The sequence below is a fragment of the Ambystoma mexicanum genome, chromosome 9, assembly GCF_040938575.1.
Source record: "Ambystoma mexicanum isolate Mex_15411 chromosome 9, UKY_AmexF1_1, whole genome shotgun sequence".
NCBI classification, from domain to species: Eukaryota; Metazoa; Chordata; class Amphibia; order Caudata; family Ambystomatidae; genus Ambystoma; species Ambystoma mexicanum.
This window is the reverse complement of record NC_090931.1, coordinates 578,645,108-578,663,842: the sequence shown is the minus strand read 5'-3', so window position 1 is coordinate 578,663,842 and position 18,735 is coordinate 578,645,108. Positions and strand designations below refer to the sequence as shown.

General features: G+C 46.2%; 1 protein-coding gene across 1 annotated transcript in view; it reads left to right on the top strand.

Annotated features, from left to right (window-relative positions):
• LOC138488299 (multidrug and toxin extrusion protein 1-like) overlaps nt 1–18,735 on the top strand; it is a 638,882-nt gene that overhangs the window by 193,028 nt on the left and 427,119 nt on the right. The window contains exons 9-10 of the mRNA XM_069615181.1: nt 17,341–17,454; nt 17,541–17,608. Coding sequence (XP_069471282.1) covers nt 17,341–17,454; nt 17,541–17,608 — 182 coding nt within the window. The remainder of the gene's footprint in view (nt 1–17,340; nt 17,455–17,540; nt 17,609–18,735) is intronic.

Genomic DNA, 18,735 nt, shown 5'->3' with positions numbered 1-18,735 from the left:
AAATATGCTCCTTCTCTCCTCTGAATGTTAGGGGTTATTGTCCCAGGAGGAGGACAGAATGACTGGATTCTTGGAAGTCTCACAGCTTCCTTTCTTTACCTAGCAGGACATTTCGCAAGAAGGTGGGGAATCGGGAAGGCTATTATTTTCCTTGGCAGGTGTGGTTCGGAGGGTTGCCTGGGATATCGTTACCAGTGGTTGGGGTGTTCTAATTGTCATAGGGCATAGAGTGGTATTCTCATCTCCTTCAAGTCCTATAATCTTTTCACTCCTGTGGGAGGAAATTGAGTCCCTACGCTCCCACATTTCAAGGTTTTCTATTTCCAGAGGGGAGAAACATTTAAAAGATGTGAGGGTACTGGCAAGTTTGCCATTCTCCCACGAGGACTCAGCCTTGGTCTGATGATAATAAGCCTCTGCTTTTGAGGGATAAAAACAATGTTCTGGGGTCCCACTCTTACCAGGTAGGTTTTCAGTGGGGCCTTCCTCCATCTCTTTATGGATCTGATTGGATAACATCTCCCATAGGCTTTCATATATTAAATGTCCCTTCACCTTGCCCCTTTTAATCTTTACTGGGCTTGACGAGAAGTTCAAGAGACCAAACTTCACCTCCTCTCTACAAGATAGGAGGGGTAGTCATTTTTTGCTCTCTCCTTCCGCCAGCTTCCCAAGAATGCATAATATAGATGACACAATTAGGGGGAGATTATACCCATAGATTTAGAGAAAGGATAATCCTCGGGGACAAAAAAGATCATAACTGTTCCCCTCTACTGCCTTCTGTACTAGAAGAATAGCCTGGGAGGTTAAGAGATGAAATATTACCCCGATTCTAGAGCTCAAGATTTTATAGACTACCCTGGTTGCCATAGAGGGGTTGGCAGCTTCATTAATAAGATTGGACAATTCTATGGTCTCCTGGGTTTGTGTCAACAAGGCCATAATCCCACGCTTACACCATATGTAGCTGTCATGGCCACAGGCCCCAGAACACAAAAACCACACCATCTAGTGATGGGGGCAATCGGTCACTTGACTCACTTATGTCCCTTTGGGACCTATAAACACAGGGGTCCTGGCTGGACTCAGTCCTTGCGCCTTTGGTGCCAGGCTCATATAGAGATGTGAGCAGGAAAACTTTATTTCAGTGAAGGAATGCTTTTATTTTACAAGAACCTTCCAGGAGCTGAAAGCCTTTATTCTAGAGAACATCCTTGTGTGCTGACTCATCGGGTGTGGCTCCCTAGGCCTGGTCTTCATGTGCGGATTCATCGGGTGTGGCAGGCAGGCTGAACCTGGTGGGTGTGGCTTCAGAAGCTCAGCTATATAAGCTGCTCCATCATTAAGGCCGGTGCTTTGCGTTTCTGTGCACTCGCGTGCAACGTGACGCTCACCGTCGCTTGGACCAGTTTACTTACCTTTGGAAACCAGGCGTTCTGCATACTCGCCTCCAGGAAACAGATGCTTAATCGCTTCATTTGCAGACTCATCTCCTGACATCCAGTGCTCTTGATCCTGATGCCGCAGCACCGCACTCTGCATCCACAAACTCAGACCCTGTGAAGAAGGACAAGGTTAGAACATCCGTCCTAGGGCCGTTCTGCATTTGAACCCCACGCGCCCTCTAGTTAACAACTTACCAGCTACTGTACCGCTGCAGCTTCGTTCCTCATTGCCTCCGGCTGTTGGCTCGAGCTCCGCAGCTTCTGCCGGGCCGGGAACATCACCTGCAAGGGAAGAAAGCAAAAGAGCAAACATCAAAAGTGGAACGGACAGCAATACAAGACAACAAACTTTACAATACAACAAAAACAGATGAGGAAAGACAAAGGCAAACAGGAACACTTACCTGAAGTTTAGTGGCTTATTTGCAGCAGGACTGGACTACCACATGCAAGGGAACCAGTGAAGGAACTCGGTCCAGATCATACAAACGCCCCTGCCAGAAGCAGCAGAACAGAGTGCTCACCAAAACTAATCAACTGGAGCAGTCTCGAGTAGCATCACCTATTACCACTAGTCGCCACATAAGCGCAGACGGCGAAGTCGGACCCAAACGGCCTTACTCCCGGGAGGGCTGCAACCGTGCCCCAGCGCCTCCGCAGAGACCAGGTGAGCGTAACAGAATGCGAAGCCTCTTCGAATCTCTGCCTGGGCATTCTAGAAACTTCTGAAAAGGACCAGTTGGCCCGATTACTGGGAGAGTTACGGGCTGAAGTTCATGCACAAGACAGGAAACCAATGCCCTAAGGAGGAATCTAATTGTGAACCGGAGGGGACAGATGAACTAGCAAGGTAAATGCTCCAGGCACAGGCAGACCAGGTCTCACTGCCGCGGTATGCCCCTCCTGCCGCGCCTCCACAGCCCACGCCAATACAGGTGGTTCTTCCAGGGGGGGGTTCCCCTGGCCCCACCAGAACGCCTCGCAGGCGATCTGAATAAGTACTCCATCTTTATGAATCAATGTCGCCTATATTTCTTGTGCAGACCTGGGGCATTCCCCAACGATCAAGCGAGAGTGGCATTTGTACTCTCATATTTGGAAGGTAGTGCAGCGGACTGGTCAATAACCTTGGTAAACCAGGATGCTCCTTTGCTTCGAAACTTCGGAGGTTTCCAGCGTGAAATTGCGGAACTATTTGCACGGCATACTTAAGGGCAGGCTCTGGACAACGAACTGTTATCACTACGGCAGGGTAATCAAGACCTACTAACATATATTGCTTCCTTCAATCGTCTGATAGCACAAACTAACTGGCCAGAGGAGAAAAGAACTACCCTCTTTTACCGAGGCTTGTGAGGGGAACTTAAGGACGTATTAGCCCAAGTAGTAAATCCCCTGGAAAGATGTGCTGAATACATCGAGCTGTCAGTGCAGCTTGATCACAGATTGCAGGATCGGAAGATGGATCGGGCCAAGGTCGAGGGGCAGTCGGTCTACGTGTGGCCCCGTGAGAATCAAACCAAATGACACGATCAGTCCGAGCCAATGCAAATCAGAGGCTTGCGGAGCCCACTCACCATAGCAGAAAGGGAGAAAAGGAGACAGCAGCAGCTTTGTTTGTACTGTGGCAGATCACTATCTCCGAGAATGCCTGGTGAAACCACCCAGGAAAGCCGTTGGAGCAACTGACAAGGGTGAAAAAGAAGAACAGGACTCGGGGAAACTCCAACGCCCGGCAAGCGTAAGGGTCCACTTGTCGAGGGGTGAAAAAGGAACCTATATAGACCTCACATCTAGTCATCCCTGTGCTCCAAGTAAACCACAAACAGCCGTCAAAAATACATGCCTTCGAGGCATACGTTGGCAGTGGGGCTGTGGGAAATTACATGGACCAAGATCTGGCTACCCGCATATGCCTTCCTCTCTGATAGAAGAAGGTTGCGGAACATGTCACAGCAGTTGATGGATCTCAGCTATCATCCGGCCCAGTGACGCATTACACCGAGAAGGTCACGCTTCTGTGTCAGGACGGTCACCAAGAGGACATCACCTTCGATTTCATCAGCGCTCCTCAGTTCCAGATGATATTGGGAATGCCCTGGCTGGAGACCCACAATCCCAGGATTGACTGGCGTAAACAAGTTCTGACCTTTCCCCAAGACTGCACCGACACCTATTATAGCAAGGGATTCTCATTAAAAGTTCTTACCAACCCAGGTTCGTCAGTGAAAGAAACCATACTGGGCCTCACCAGTTCACTACCACCTGAATAGCTGGATTACCAAGATGTCTTTAAAAAAGAGCAAGCGAACACCCTAACTCTGCACAGAACGTATGACTGCCAAATTGATCTGGTACCTGGAGCTCAAGTTGCCTGCAGCCGGATTTATGCCCTAACAGAACAGGAAAACCAGCATCTAAAAACCTACCTCAATCAGTATCTGGCAAATGACTTAATTCGTCCGTCCAAGTCCCCTGCATCCTAGCCCCTCTTTTTTGTGCCTAAAAAGGAAGGAGACCTGAGAACCTGCATTGACTACAGAGCACTTAACCAAATCACGGTAAAAAACAGGTACCCGTTACCCGTTACCGCTTATACCCGAGCTCTTGGATCAAGTCAAAAACGCTCAGATATATAAAAAACTAGACTTTTACGAGGGGCCAACCATCTAGTAAGAGTCAAAAAAGGAGATGAGTGGAAGAAGGCCTTTCGCACGAAATATGGCCTTTATGAATATCAGGTTATGCCCTTTGGACTATGTAATGCCCCGGCAGCGTTCCAATTCTTCATGAATGACGTACGCCGCAAACTGTTGGACGTTTGCGCTCTTGTCTATATTGATGACATTCTTGTCTATTTGACCACCAAGGAGGACCACGTCAACCATGTCCAGGCAGTTTTGGAGAAACTGCGGCAACACCGGCTAAATGCCAAATTGGAGAAATGCTTCTTTCATGTGACAGAGGTAGAATTACTCTGCTTTATTCTCACACCACGGGGTGTACGCATGGACACGCGCATGGTAGACAGTATCCTTAACTGGCCCTCACCGCCATCCATAAAGGGAGTGCAGAGTGTACTCAGGTTCGCCAACTTTTATCGCCGGTTCATTCCCGGGTTCTCCCAGATCGTTCACCCAGTCACCTCTTTACTACGGAAAAATAAACAATTTAATTGGTCCACAGAGGCAGAGAAAGCCTTCCAGGAGCTAAAACAAGCATTTACGACAGCACCAATTCTACGGCATCCTCGACCAGAACTACCATACGTTGTCGAAACTGATGCTTCCAACGTAGCAATGGGAGCTGTCCTGTCACAACGAGACCCCGAAATAGGTCAGTTGCATCCCCTGGCATTCTGGTCTCGCAAGTTTTCAGCCCCTGAATTGAATTATGCAATCACTGATAAAGAACTGCTAGCAATTAAGGCAGCGTTCAAAGCCTAGAGTCACAGGGCCTCATTACGACCCTTGCGCTCCTGGAATGAAGGGGGCCGGTACGAGACCGACTACCTTCATTCTGGGAGTGCGTATTACGAGGTTCCCTTCGCGGGACCCGGATCAGACGTCTGATAAAACCAGACGTCTTTTCCGGCTCGCGCGAGGGAAGAGGGAGGTAACAACGGGACACTTATAATGTGCCCATTATTACCTCCATCTCCATTCCCATTGAGCCCTATCGGGGCTCAAATGGGAATGGGGAATGGTTCCTGAAGGAGGATTTACCGGGTCCTCCTATGTCGGAATGACCCGGTAAATCCCCATTGCAGGAACCTGGTAAAGGAGCCGGTTTGGAGGCAGCCATGGAGGCTAATAGCTCCATGGCTGCCTCCAAACTCGTAATGAAGCCCATTATCTTATTGGAGTTAGACTTAGTCACCGTTGTCACGGATCATCTCAATCTACAATATCTGAAGACCGCTAAAGCGCAATCATCACACCAACTCTGCTGGGCTCTCTTCTTTGCGGAATACGACTTCGTCATCACCTATAGACCCGGATTATGCAATGGAAAAGCAGACGCCCTGTCTCGCATGCGTGAGGGAGAAGAGGCATTCACTACACCAGACCCTCTGGCCATCATCCCTGAAGGACGAATCCAAGCCATGATTGCCACAACCATCAATCTTAAAATCTGACCTGCAACACTTGATAAGTCCACCAGCGCAACAGGAATGGCTAGGGAAGGGAGACCGATGTACGATCGTGGATAACCTACCATACTACCAAGGACGATTTGTACATCCCGGATAAGAAATTACAGAACCAAATCATCGCAAACTATCACGATTCATTAGTAGAAGGGCATCCAGGAATAGCCAAAACCCAAGCTAAAATAAAGAAAAATTACTGGTGGCCAACTTGGCGAAAGGACATTGTCCAGTTCATCGCAACCTGTGGCACCTGTGCAGAACACAAGTCCCAAAAACAAAGTCCCGCAGGTCTGCTATGCCCTTTAGAAGTACCCCCAGCACCTGGGCATACGCTATCAATGGATTTTATTACAGACCTTCCCTCCTGTAACGGATACAATACCATCTTAGTCGTTGTAGATCTCTTTTCCAAAATGGCCCACTTTATTCCCCTGAAAGGTCTCCCAACTGCTTCTACTCTGGCTACTGTGTTTTTGGAACAGATTGTCCGGCTACACGGGTTCCCATCAATATTGATATCAGACCGAGGAACTCAGTTTGTCTCTGCATTCTGGAAAAGGTGTTGTAAAATGTCAAAATCGACCTCTGGTTATCTACAAGCCCCAAACCGACAGCCAGACCGAACGGACTAACCAGACCCTCAAGCAATACATAATGTGTATGCTGCAACAAACCGAGGATACCTGGAAGGACATACTTTGGTTAGCAGAATACGCATATAACAACCCCATTCACACCAGTACGGGACAAAGCCCATTCTACATGGTGTACGGTCGACATCCACGGACATCCGTTTTCGATCCACTCAAATCATTAGAAATGCCCGCTGTAACGACATTACACAAAACCATCACCCAGGTTTTCAAGGAAGGAGCAGAGCATCTTGCCAGAGCCAAAGAGAAACAGAAGCAGTTTGCGGATCGACACCGAAGGGAAGCTCCCAACTACCAAGTCGGAGACAAGGTTTGGTTAGCATCCAAAAACATCCCCCTGAAAGGACCACAGGCGTTCCGTCCCAGATATCTGGGACCCTACACTATCAAGGCTGTGATCAACCCTGCGGCCATGAAATTAGAATTACCGGCCCACATGCGGATCCACCCGGTGTTTCATGTCTCCCTCCTAAAACCATTGAGACCAGGTACGCGGATCGATACTCCACCCGATCCCAAAATAGTTGAAGGAGAACCAGAATACGAAGTTAAAAGGATCCTAGACTCTAAGATGGTCCAGAGTTATACTACCTTATAGACTGGAAAGGTTATGGACCCCAGGATCGGACTTGGGAACCCAGTGACCATGTCCACGCTCCACGATTAATCAGGCAGTTCCACTGCAATAACCCCACTAAAGCAGGGCCAGAGGGGGAACCACCCATGAGAGGGGCCTTGAGGGGGAGTGCTGTCATGGCCACAGGCCCCAGAACACAAAAACCACACCATCTAGTGATGGGGGCAATGGGTCACTTGACTCACTTATGTCCCTTTGGGGCCTATAAACACCGGGGCCCTGGCTGGACTCAGTCCTGGTGCCTTTGGTGCCAGGCTCATATAGAGGTGTGAGCAGGAACACTTTATTTCAGTGCAGGAGTGCTTTTATTTTACAAGAACTTTCCAGGAGCTGAAAGCCTTTATTCCAGAGAACATCCTCATGTGCTGACTCATCGGGTGTGGCTCCCTAGGCCTGGTCTTCATGTGCTGACTCATTGGGTGTGGCAGGCAGGCTGAACCTGGTGGGTGTGGCTTCAGAAGCTCAGCTATATAAGCTGCTCCATCCTTAAGGCCGGTGCTTCGCGTTACTGTGCACTTGAGTGCAACTTGACGCTCACTGTCACTTGAACCAGTTTACTTACCTTTGGAAACTAGGCGTTCCCCTGCATACTCACCTCCAGGAAACCGGTGCTTCATCGCTTCATATGCAGACTCATCTCCTGACATCCAGTGATCTTGATCCCGACGCCGCAGCACCGCACTCCACATCCACAAACTCGGACCCTGTGAAGAAGAACAAAGACAAGGTTAGAACATCCCTCCTAGGGCCGCGCCGCATTTGAACCCTGCGCGCCCCTAGTTTAACAACTTGCCAACTACTGTACCGCAAAGCTTTGTTCTTCATTCCCTCCGGCTGTCGCCTCGTGCTCCACAGATTCTGCCAGGCCGGCAACATCACCTGCAAGGGAGGAAAGCAAAAGAGCAAAACATTAAAAGTTGAACGGACAGCAATAAAAGACGACAAACTTTACAATACAACAAAAACAGACGAGGAAAGACAAAGGCAAACAGGAACACTTACCTGAAGTATAGTGGCTTAGTCGCAGCAGGACTGGACTACCACGTGCAAGGGACCAGTGAAGGAACTCGGGCCAGATCATACAAGCGCCCCTGCCCGAAGCAGCAGGATGGAGTGCTTGCCAAAACGAATCAACAGGAGCAGTCCCGAGCAGCATCACCTATTACCACCAGTCACCAGATAAGCGCAGAGGTCTAAGTCGGACCTGAGCGACTTCACCCCGGGGAGGGCTGCAACCATGCCCCAATGCCTCCGCAGAGACCAGGTGAGCGTAACAGTAGGGGTGTAGAAGTAGGAGACTGACACACATGTGGCATGCTTTTAGCTATAGACTTTTATTAGTGAGAAAATTAAAAAACAAACCCTATCTGACCCTAGTTCTAAAAGGGGTTTTTCTGCCTCAACCAAATGCTAAGGATTCTGTCAGGATGTCTATCTAAAACAAAGAGTCTACCATCCAAACCTATTTCCAACCCTTACACTATAAACTAAACTTAGGGAAAAGGTGTGGTGGTCTTCTTGGTCCAGAAGAATGGCTCGCTTCTTCTGGACAACAGCCCAAAGTTCACTTCTGGATAATGCAATTGAAATGTTCTTCTCAAAAAGAGTATGAATATAAAAGTCTCAAAAGCGTCCTTGGATAGGGGTTCCAGCAAGGCACATAGAAATAAAGTCTTGTATCTTCATAGTGGTATGGGGATGACTCCCCCGCCCCTTCCCCCTTAACCTGTCTCAGGTTTCTCAGTGGTTTTCCTAATGCCAAGACAATTGTCTTCTCTTTCCTGGCCTTCTTAGTGTCATTCACACCAGGGGGTATGCCTTTCCTTCCCCTGGTCTTTCTCACAATTTTCAGTGTTCACAACCTACCTGGTTCACTACCCTGACAGGTACTGTTATTATAAAGATGATTTTGGAGTGAGTTATTTATTGGGTGTGGGTCCCAGACCCTTCTTAGCTCTTTTGATTTCCCAATAAATATACATGGTTCACTATCCTGCCAGGTATTCTTTTTGTCTGGTCCCAGACCCCCTCATATTGGTTTCTTCCTCTTTGATCCCAGACCCCTTTGGTATTGGTTTCTTTCTCTCTTTCGTGGGCTAGGCAGCCATGGTCTCTCAGTCCGCGAGGTACTGCCATAAAGATAACACTTGATGTCACTCCTTATTGGGTGCGGGTCCCAGACCCATATCTCACGGTGGTATAATCCCTTGGGGTTCTCAGCATGCATCCCGGTCTCCCAATCCTCCTCTGGGTGCTCGCTAGTTTCTCTTGGCTGCTTCTGGGTCTCTCGCCACCATTTAGGGTACGTCTTCCCTCCAAGCTCTGTGGCGGCTCTGCAGCAGCGTCCTGCTTTCAGGCGGCACGTTCCAGCTCTCTCCACCAGCTGTTGATTCTTTATCCTGCTTCCAGACACAACCCGACCATGGCAGACCTCTCAGGAATGTCTCTGCCAACACGCAAGCGTCCCATCTGTGACAGCTTTGTTTTGCTTCTGCCCACTGGCTTCTCAACTCCCGGTTCCTCCAGGGAGGAGCTCTCTCTGCTGGCCCTTCCTCTTGGTAAGCTTTGCCTGTACTCCATTGAACCCTCACAAACTCTGTGCCTCTTGCATAGGAGGCCTTCCAGCAAAAGTCTCCTCTTAGTGGTCTGTCCAATTCGAACTTTTCCTGAGCTCTCTAGGCTATGCCTCTGGTTCTCTTCCTGTTTGGTTGGCCCCCTTCTATTTTATATTGGCCTTGACCAATAGGAATCCAGAAAACACTAGACTGCTCAATAGTGTTTCCAGGAGTGTTGTCCTTGTCCCAGTACTTCTCTTATTATTCTCCATACGGTAGACCACACTCTTCTTAGTCTCAGTGTTTCCTATTTCCATAGTCTCACATAAATATATGGAAGAGGGTGGTAAAGGTATGGAGAGGGGGGCGGGGTGAAAGAGAGGTGGGTATGTTGGATGAATACCGCAATCTCCTAAGATAGTCGTCACTGATCCCATAGGGGTCTCCCTCGCCATGAGATCCTCCCACAGATACCACCACGAGGGGGACTATTGGGTAGTGGCCTCACCTCCCTGGTCTCATGAGAATGGGCTCCCCCATGGAAGCAGTAACGACATCCTGAGATTCGCCCCACAACTCAGAAAATGTGTGTCGTTTGAAGCCACATAAATGGAACTTTGTATGAAGAACACACTTGCATGTATTGCGTGACTCTATTTCTTTCCTAATGTAAATGATTTATGTAATGTCATACTTTATCATTTCAGAAAATATAACCTATGATTCTATTGAAATATTACATGTATACTAAATTAGTTATCGTTGTTTGGAAGACATTTTTACTCTATGTAGGGTAGTTCAACCTCAATTGTTTTTAGTGCTGTATTTGTGTTTTGGTATTATACATTAGGTATTTGGTCTACCGTCCACTTACCAGCACCCTAAATTGCTAGAACATTTTTTTAATTATATGTCTATTGATAAAACTGTAAAATTGTATACCGTGAATGAGAAATTGAGTGCAACTGGTTTTGGTGTTTTAGAACGAGGGAGCAAGTACCAAGCACACTGTGAATCTAACTTCCACATGAGACGCACACTTTAACTTTTTGTCAATTATGTATGATTCATTAGGTTTAAATGTGTACTTGATGTGCTCTAATTCTTCTTTATTAGCATTTTCAAATATTCTATTTTCTGTTACATATGCATGTTTGTAAGGCATCAATTGCTCGAGGAGCCAAAAGTAGTTGCTGGTTGCTGTTGGTTTCAATCTAACCACGCTCTCCTAGGCTAGACGCAGGAGCTAAATAGCTCCCAGCTCCCCACAATTCCGAACCCTGGAGCTAGCACTTGGTCCATCAGCCTCTGGAAGGTTGTAGGAGCTCCATGTAGCCCTAATAGCAGTACTGTGAACCTCCTCATCTAAAGGTACTTTCCATTAACCCTTCATCAGGTCCAGTGTCAAAATGCATTTAGCAGGCCCTAGTCTCTGCGCCAGTCTAATTATTTTCAGCATCGGGTAGGCGTTGAATTTGGATATCTCCTTTAAGTGTCGAAAGTCAATACAATACAAAAATGAAATGTATGCTCAGGTTTCGTTACGAGGACAAGCAGGGATGACCATTTGCTATGGGAAATCTTCACTGACCCATATTTTGAGGATCTGTTGTAATACGTCACAGTTTATTTGTTTCCAGGCTTTGGGTAACCGGTATGGTTTTAGCCTTATCACCCTTCCGGGAGAGGTATGTATCTTTTGGACGATGCTGTGTACTCGATCAGGTTTCGAGGAAAACATGTCCGCATAACTTCTGTTACACTCTGATAGTTCTTGGTTATCTGTTGTTGTTGGCCCAACCAAGATGGTTTCTCCATGCAGTTGTATGGGTGAAGGGCTCATCCGTGTATTGTTGGTATACAGTAAGAGCAATTATGGTTTGCTATATTTCCCTTCAACCCGTGAGCTTGTTTATGTGTTATAGATGGGAGTGCTTATGATGATCTGCCTGCTGTACTTTGCAGGTTAGTGGGAAAACTACTTTGTTGATGGTATATAATCCGTGCCATCAAGCTAACATTTTGTTTTGTGTGGTGGGCAACAGGACCATTATTTGGTCCCGTAGTTGGAAAGTGCTTATCTTGGCTTCTCGATTGGATGCTTTCTCTGATGTCTGCAATGGGCTTCCTGTAGATGGGTTCTCACCAGCTGCTAGACCTTCCCCCATGTGACAAGCACTGGTTTTCTGGGTCCCATTCTTCTCGTAGGATATACAGGGATTCCATCCGTATACCAGCTCAAATGGAGAGCACCTGGTTTATGATTGTGGGGTCTTTGATGATTGTGGGGTCTTCCTTACTGGGTACAGAGTCCAAGAAACTAGATCATCCCAATTCCGTCTAGCTTCTGAAATCAACTTCCTAAGGATGTGTTTCTGGTTTTTGCTGAAAGGTTCCACTAGGCCGTCAATCTGGGGATTGTAAATGCAAGTTTGCCGGGTTGCAATCTTCATCAGCTCTTACATTTCACTCATCAGTTTCAACTTGAAACTATGATCAGGATACATGGGTTGCCTAATTTGGAGTAGTCCAGTGGGCTGACAGGGTTTATACTGACTTGGTACAGGAGCCCTCTTCTTTCGATGAAATGCGGGGTCTTCATGGTTCACTTCTTGGCCCCTGAAAGCAGGTTCTCCCATGCTTGGTTCAGGAGTCGATCCATTATCTGCGCCTCTGCAACTCAATCGAATAAGGGCTTAGGAGTTCTTGTGGTGGGTCATCTGCTGCTTGTTCTTATGATATTTGAACAAACCCTGCTTTGCATGCAGGTTGGGCAATGGGTTTACCTTGTTTCTGGTTGAAAGGAGTATTCCCAAGGTTCAACAGGATCACTGTAACCTCTCCTCTCTCCTTGGTAATCCGTTTCAATCACTCCTGCTCCCACCTCCTGGGAAAACCTACGTGTTAGCTCCGATTCTGGAGCAACTCTTCGATAGGTTCCCTCTGGTATCACCGTTTTCGCTCCGGTCTGAACCACGGTTTGGACTCTGAAAGGAATGGTGACTTCTTCATCTTCATGTAGGTCACACCCTGCTGCTCCTGGTGTGACTCTGCTGGGCAGCTGGGCCATTTTCATCAGTCGCATTGATCGTAGCCTCTTGGATGGCAACGTGCAACCTCTGTATCAGGGTCTAGAGTATCCCACACCTGACACCTTGTGTCAAAGATGGCACTAGAAAACCTACAAAGCTCAGAGGTGGTTCAAGGTCTTTTTTTCCAATACCTGTGAGCCCTAGGGCTGTCCTTCTCTCTCATATCTTGATTTGAAGCACCTCTCTAACCCCAGGTTAGTAGATTTAGAAGATTGGACCCTGTTGGGCATTCATCTTTTTTTTCACCCACCTGTATGTTGTTTCACTCTACCGTAACTTCCCATTTTTTCCTTTTGATTCCATTCAGATGTGGATGTCCTTGCTCATAGAATCTTTGAGCAAAGACATCCATGTTTCAAACTAGTGGGATGCTTTTGTGGACTTGGGCAAAATACATGCATGTAACATGTTTCAACCTTCGCTCCTTTTTGCATTACCACATTGTCATTGTTAATAGTGTAATGGCTACAGGGCACAGTAACTTCAAAAGTGGCCCATAAACCATAAAAGTGGCCTTGCAAGAAAAGTATATTGAGCGTTGTTTTGATCTACATCAGCTCATATGAATATCACACATACGTCAATAACAAACACACATTATGTTGATATTCATTGTTATTAAGAATATATTCAGAAAACAAGAATGTAATCAGATTCATAACCACAGACACAGAGATAAGAATACTTGGGGCCATGTTTCACTGCATGACAATGTCATTGTAAAAATAAGATGTATTCTTCTACTTAGGTTAGAGCAGGAAACCCACACTATCCCGCATTGGAGCATGGATGAATAGGGCCTATGAAAATAGACTGTAGATTGTGTAGTGATGAGATGGACGTCCAGACACCTACTCATGAAATGCACAAAATTACAGGATGTCCATATAAAAGCCTTTTTAAACTTAAGACATCCTATTGATGACTACCAGTCAGACCAAATATGGAGCTATATGTATTCAGGACCAAGTAACATCTTAGATTTTGCGTTATACCACTTGTGGAATAGAATTGTTAATATGATACCCAACGTATGAAAATTATGCCTTAGTAGATATATTAAATGTTTTATGAAGCTAAATGAAATAGTTTTGATATATATTTTATGGTTTTATTTGCTAAGTTATATGTGAAAAGTGTATATGATGATGATTTTATATGTTTATAATGATGTATTTTAGATCACCTATTTATAAACTTTTATGCTGAATATAATGTAATTAATAACTTTTACTCTATAAAATAAAATTGTAATACATTTTAGAGGATACGTAATTTTTAAATTGTTAAAAGGATTGACTAACCAATAAAAAAGAACATTGTAAATAGCAGGCGTTTTTCTAAATGTAAAGTTATTTTTTTCCAAAATCTGTACATACGTGTAAGGCGATTTGCACATTTACCACGGATGAGAGTGATATTTGAACAGCTTCAACACCCAAACTATGAGTAATACTCTAAAATGGTTATGTCCAGTGTTGCCATTAAATCACTTGATGTCAGGATCAACTCAGATTGCAGTGTACCAAATATAAACCTGTTTTTGTGGACATGTGGATTACGAAACAAAGTTTGTCATTGCTGCATACTCAGTCTTCCATGAAGTGAATCAGTGTCTTTTGGGTTTTAGCAGTGCACATTTTATTGGTACTCTAGGTTTGTTTTGTTGTATGGTTTAGGGCATTAGTACTCAATCCAGTCACTGCATGCATCGTTTTAAATTTTATCATCAATTTACATCTTAAGTTAAAGCGACTTCTAGAGATCACATACAATTCTGTATATCTTTCATTGACTCCTAGTCCTTTAAAATGTTTTAATGGTGCATATTGTAGTTTGTAAGGCGATTGTCCCAACCCCTGCCAATCAGCTTGATTGGCAGATGGCACTGCACATAGGGTACAACAGACTTGGTATTTATGTCTTGTAGTCACGTGCTGCCTGGGCCCAATAAGAGCACAAATCGCATACCCCCTCCAGAGTCCCAATATGATTTAGGCCCAATTTCATGCTTGAATAAAACCAGTAACGTTTCCCTCTGATAATGATCTGATACATAAACAGCGATTTCGTCAAAGCGATGTATGTAGAACATATTTACATACAATTATCACCAAACCAAAGTTGGTACTCATTTAGCGCCCTTGGAAGGATGAAAGGTTTAGAAGCCTTGCAGGGATTCGAGCCTGCAAGCTACAGATTACAGCAGTGAACGCTCAACCTGTTCATCTTTAGTGTCTTGCCCCATTTTGGAGATCACAAATGCTGCATTGGTGGGCCTTTGTAGCACCCATCCTGAGTTTGGGTCCCAGAGGGTGTTTTGAGGGTGGCAGTATTGAGGTCGAAATTGCTAATAGGCATCACTTTCTTTTACACCTCTTCCACTTAATCTCAATCTGCTTTATTTAGAACATCAGCTTCCAATACCTTGCGGCTATGCTCTCCTGCAAGCTTTCATATCTCTTTTTTTCAAAGTAATTTTATTTGGATTAGCACCCTGGGCAGGCACAGCTGCCAATCAGATTCTGTGTATCGCCGGCTGAAACTGCTAATCTCAGCCCACGTTCCATGGAACCCGCAGTCTGCTTCCCCCGCCCGTCATCTTCTCCCCAACCTCCCTTCCCTTCTATTTTTCAAAATATCCCAACCCCCTCCCCAGCCCTACTTACCTGATCGTTGAGGCGGCAGTTTCAGCCGCCGCACCTCCTCTCCGTCTCTGTTTTCCGGCCGCCACAGAAATGGAAGAGGGGCTCTGGAAGGAGCCCTGCCTTCCATCTCCGTGGCAGCCATGTTGGAACTTTATTTTCTATGAATGAACGAGACGCTGCAAGGCGTCCCGTTCATTCATAGAAAAGACCCTGATATCAGCACCCTGGGATACCAAATTGGCAACCCAGGGTGCTAATGTCGTTTGTAACCTGTTCCATGGGCTGTACCAGGTGTAATGTCCCAGTGACTTGTTAAACGACCTCACTTTGTGCAAGGCCTTTAACTCGGCTGCCAGGCCGCTACCTCTTGGTATAGCCCATCAATTCAATTCAGTCAATTTCTAACACCATCAATTCAATGGTAGTCGAGCCTCTCCCATTTCTATAAACAAGACTTAAATCGTTGCAATAACTGAAAAGTAAGAGACACAAAGCTCCAATAACATGAAGGGAAAGACACTTGTGTGGCAAGTGCAAAATGGAGACATTGCAGATTTCACTAGTTGGCAGGGCAACTCAAGCAAAAATGGTCCTATTGTCTAAAATGCTATTAATGTTAGCAAGGTGAATTGTATTCTCCCACAAGACATATTTACGCACTGCAAATCACTGAAAGGAAGACTGACTAGTCTGTGCTGGCAATAGATACCCTGACTTAGCTGTTTACCAAGGGTGGACAGGCAGTCCCGGATATGCTAGCCTACTCCGTTGCAACAAAGACACTGTACACTATCCCCTGGACCAATACTAATTACACTATCCCTTATGTTTCGACAGACCGAGATTTGGTTACCCGATGTGAAGCCATCACATATCTAATATACCCTACATCATGGTGCCTGGTATTTTGGAGTCTGTTCGGTACGGTTACAGCATGCCATAGAACGCTTAAGTACACCAGGGTACACATACCATATTTTTTACTCATACATACTATTACAGGCAGAACACAAGGACACTTCCAGATGTTAACATTAGGTAATATATCCCTTGATGGCAGATTTGTAGGAATTTTGAACCCTTTAAGGCAAAAGCGACATGACCAGTTTTAGCCACATTCCAATAAGCATACTGAAGGCCAGACTAACCACCTTCCCTCTAGCTCCACTACCCTCTTGCAGCATGTGTTCTCAACAACAGAATTTGGCACTTAATCAAAGGTTTATACTGCTTCATAATTGATGCTGAAACAAATGAGTAATTTAAAGCTATATGAAAATGGCATGTAGAACAAGACACTCTGATTACAGACGAGAAATTCGATCAACCCTCTGAGCAAATCAAATCAATTAGGCCTTAGGGCTGGGTTGTGTCTTATATAATTAAATGTATTGACCGGGTTCTCGCGGACCTTGGAGTGGATACACCCCGCCTTCCTTGAGGCTTGCGGTGTGCTTGAAATGTGGACATAAGGGCACGTTGACACATCTGCTATGTGAATCTCCTGTTATCCATGCCAAGGTAAGCAGAGAAATCGCTGGACAATAAATCTGCTGCAGATCCTGCTTATGTTGGACTTGGGAATGCCACTGGTGCAGGTTGGGGAATATGTTGATACCAAACAGCTGATAATGTGTTGAGAATATATTTGGCTGGGTTAATGGTCGATCAGGGTGGGGGGCTGTTATGTGCGTTTTGCACACCAATGCAGCCAATGTATTGTTGTCTGTATTTGAAAAGAAATTATAAATGAGGTTAAAAAAAGAGAAAGCAACAAAAACATATAATTTTGTATTCCCTTATATCGACAATAGTTCAAACCTCTTTGTAGCAAGCCCAAATAAAAGGTACTTATCTCAGAGAGCAACTAGGAAAGGGTATTCCTGGAGAATTTTAGAAAGATCCATGGCATTTGTACTTGTAATGTCATTTAGTTTTCCGGTATGACATATTTTATTAATGGAATGTCCAAGACGACAGGCCAATTGGGGGAAAACTTGCCCACTTGCTAAAGTTAGTATCATTAAAGTTCTCCAATGCCCTCGGAAAAACCAATCAAAACCTTGATAAACTGCAGATGCTACCAGTCACAACCAAAAGCAGTTGCTGCAGAAAGCAGCTGTTTGGGTAATGTATCCATGTGTTTTCCTCTAGGTTGGTCAATAGAGTGTCTTAAGGAGTGGGGCATCTTCAGTCGATTGGCTATCTACAGCATGATGATGCTGTGCTTCAAATGGTGGGCCTTGGAAGTCGGGACCCTGTTAACAGGTGTGTTGAGAACGAACATCCTGCTAGCAAAATTAAGTGATAATGTTTCTGTCTTGTGCTGTAATCTGTTTTTTTCTTTTTTGCAGGGAAATTGGGGCTTGAGGATCTCGGTGCACAGTCCATGTTGTATCAATACACCACAATTTCCCTCTTGGTGAGTACTGAGGGCCGACAGTGTCAGCTCATTTTCAGGCTACCCTCGGCCTCCTCCTCTCCTTCCCTCATCTCTGACTGTCTGCTATCCAGGAATGGTGTGCCCCCAATGACCTCTGCCTTAATGCCAGTAAGACTGAGATTCTACTCATCGGCACACCCACTCCCTCCTTCCCTGCAGCTCTCTGGCCGGCCTCTCTTGGCCCTCTTCCTGCTCCTACCTGCAAGGCAAAAAACCTCAGGGTTATCTTCGACTCCACACTCTCCTTCTCTCGTCATATATCTGACATCTCTAAGAAGTCACACTACCAGCTGCACCTCCTCAGAGGTATTCTTCCCTTCCTCTCCTTCCCCCAGAAGCTCACTGTCTCCCGAGCCCTGGTTCTCTCAAAGCTGGACTACTGTAACAGCCTCTATCTTAATCTGCCTGCCTCCACTCTCCGCCCTCTGCAACTCATCCAGAACAGAACTGCAAGACTTTTCCATGGCCTCAAGCCCAGGGACCGTATCTCTCCAGGACTGAAGTCTCTACACTGGCTCCCAGTGGCTGCGAGGATAAAGTTCAAAACCCTCTGCATTGTCCACAAGGCCTTCTGGGGCCTGGGGCCTAAATACCTTCAACTCTCTCTTCCTAAATATCTTCCTTCCCGAGCCCTTCGCTCATCCGTCTCCAACTCCCTCAGGGTCAGCTGCTTCTCGAAGCAATGAGCTGGGGGTAGATCTATCTCCGCGGCAGGGGCCTCCCTCTGGAACAGCCTTCCTGCCTCCCTGAAACTTGAGGAGAACCATCTCCGGTTCCGGAAGCACCTCAAAACCTTCCTCTTTGCTTCTGCTTTCTCTCTCCCTCTCCCCTGCTAATTCTTCGCTGAATCTGTACCAAATCTGCAACTGGGCCACTCTCGCCGACCTCGGTCCTGGGCCCAGCCACTCTCCACTTGCACTGCCTCTGTATCCCTACAGCCCCCGTTCCCAGCACTTGTCTGCACTTACCTTGCACTTGCCACCAGCTGGCCCTTATTTATTTTATTCTACTTACCTTGTACTGCACTTCCCCCCTCCCCTCCCCTTGCACTTTCTCCCTTCCCCCTACCCCTGCACTTGCGCGATCTGAATGACACCTGGCCTAGT